Source organism: Plasmopara halstedii (assembly GCF_900000015.1).
Source record: "Plasmopara halstedii genome assembly, contig: Scaffold_1211, whole genome shotgun sequence".
Classification (NCBI taxonomy): domain Eukaryota; phylum Oomycota; class Peronosporomycetes; order Peronosporales; family Peronosporaceae; genus Plasmopara; species Plasmopara halstedii.
This window is the reverse complement of record NW_020188126.1, coordinates 1,599,572-1,601,276: the sequence shown is the minus strand read 5'-3', so window position 1 is coordinate 1,601,276 and position 1,705 is coordinate 1,599,572. Positions and strand designations below refer to the sequence as shown.

The window sequence follows — 1,705 nt, the reverse complement described above, 5'->3', positions numbered from 1 at the left end:
TTGCACATCGCCTGCTGCGTTCTGTCCATCGCGACAGGCAGATCAAAATCGAACGGATACTATCGCCCATTTGTACCGCCGCTTTAGTGACGTGCGAATTGTTCTGACGATTTGCATAAGGTGTGATGGTCCGTCTTCTTAATTCTAGTGGTGCTTCTACACAAATCAACTTGTCTGGATCGATATATGTGTTAAGCTAGAGTATACTTCTTCTCACCCTCTCTCCCATACTTGTGCGTTTTTAATCTCTCCATCTATAGGAGAGATTCACATGGGAACTGTGCAAAGTCGACTTTTACACATTTACTCACATTCAAGTCACACGACATTTTTTCACTTTCCATCCGTCCACTTACAAACACTTATATTGCACATGTCACATGGTATGATTATATAATAGAATTGTCGTTGATGAGAGCGAAATGATTTATCCTCCCCTTACATGCGCTCAATTTAATCGATTGAATAAAAGTAAGAACGTCAGGTAGCCATTTTTATAGATATGCCGCTTTTGAAAAGGTGCACCTTGCAGTACCGATTTTGCCGGTATCAGCTGTAATGAAAAACACTACAAGAAATAATTCAGCTGTCCCATAAAGCGACAAGTAAGTAAGTAATCAAAAAAATAGATTTGCAAGAGGTTCCAACAGCAGTTTTGAAGTTTCTTAAAGAAATCGTCTGTCGTCAAACGCACTAATACTAAACATTTTGCGGCCGTAAACCAGGTACACTGTACCATTTTAATTCTCTTTTTGAAAGAAACCATGAAATCCCTAATTAAGCTGGGCACGCGATTTAGCGCTATGTATCGGTGACTTGGCCTCCGTGTTGCTTGTATAATCCTTCTTAACCACTGCGAGAGCAGCGCACACGCGAAAAGGCACGTCTAACGCGTCTGCACGATAAAGCGGTAATGGACAATGGAATAAAAGATTCTAATGGCTCCACTCCAGCCAAGAATAACAATAATCTAGAAGAGTACTACCTTGGTGGACGACGCATACCTTGGTATGTATGCACTGGCAGTAGCTGATGTAAGTTCATACATCGATATATCGGAAACTATGATTAATACGGCGCTCGTTTACGCATTGGGTGTGAAAGGCATGTACATTGAGATACGCGGCGGTTTGTGCCTCTTCTTGGCCTTTCAACTGGCCTACACCGGCAAGCTATCGCGTAGATGCCCAGTGAAGACACGAGGAGAACGGTATGATAGCTAAAAAGTACGAAGGTAAATTTTAGATTAATTGTATGACATTTGGGATGCAGGATCCAATTTCGCTTTGGAATTCGCTTGGACGCTGTGCTGTTACGAACTACTGTCGTTGGCCAGTAGCATCTTGGCAACAACGTAATTTGCAGTTGGTGGAGGTAAGTGCTATGTTTCCGTATATTGCTACTACTTTCAGTGCCTTACTTTGCGCGTAGAATTTTTATAGGAAAATTCTTTACGGAATCCGTCAAGCTACCAGTATGCGGAGGACTACCATCTGAATTTTGGGCTGCAGCTTTGTTGATGGCAGTAGCTATGCTATACACGAGTGCAGCTGGATATTCCACTGTTGTGTACACAGATGTGTACCAGAGTCTCTTTATCTTTACTTCTTTCATTATCGTCGCAATTATGGGCTTCATGATGCAACTTCCCGATCAATTTTCAGTGTTTTTACCAGTAAATATGATGCATAGTGGGTCAGAGTTT

General features: G+C 41.9%; 1 protein-coding gene across 1 annotated transcript in view; it reads left to right on the top strand.

The window, feature by feature from the left end:
* Positions 1-1,010: 1,010 nt before the first annotated feature.
* The window catches only part of PHALS_00966 (uncharacterized protein), a gene marked incomplete at both ends in the record, with an annotated part of 801 nt that continues 106 nt past the window's right edge, over positions 1,011-1,705 (top strand). Inside the window, 6 exons of the mRNA XM_024730742.1 lie at positions 1,011-1,034; positions 1,105-1,128; positions 1,184-1,210; positions 1,273-1,374; positions 1,432-1,474; positions 1,530-1,675. Coding sequence (XP_024580989.1) covers positions 1,011-1,034; positions 1,105-1,128; positions 1,184-1,210; positions 1,273-1,374; positions 1,432-1,474; positions 1,530-1,675 — 366 coding nt within the window. The remainder of the gene's footprint in view (positions 1,035-1,104; positions 1,129-1,183; positions 1,211-1,272; positions 1,375-1,431; positions 1,475-1,529; positions 1,676-1,705) is intronic.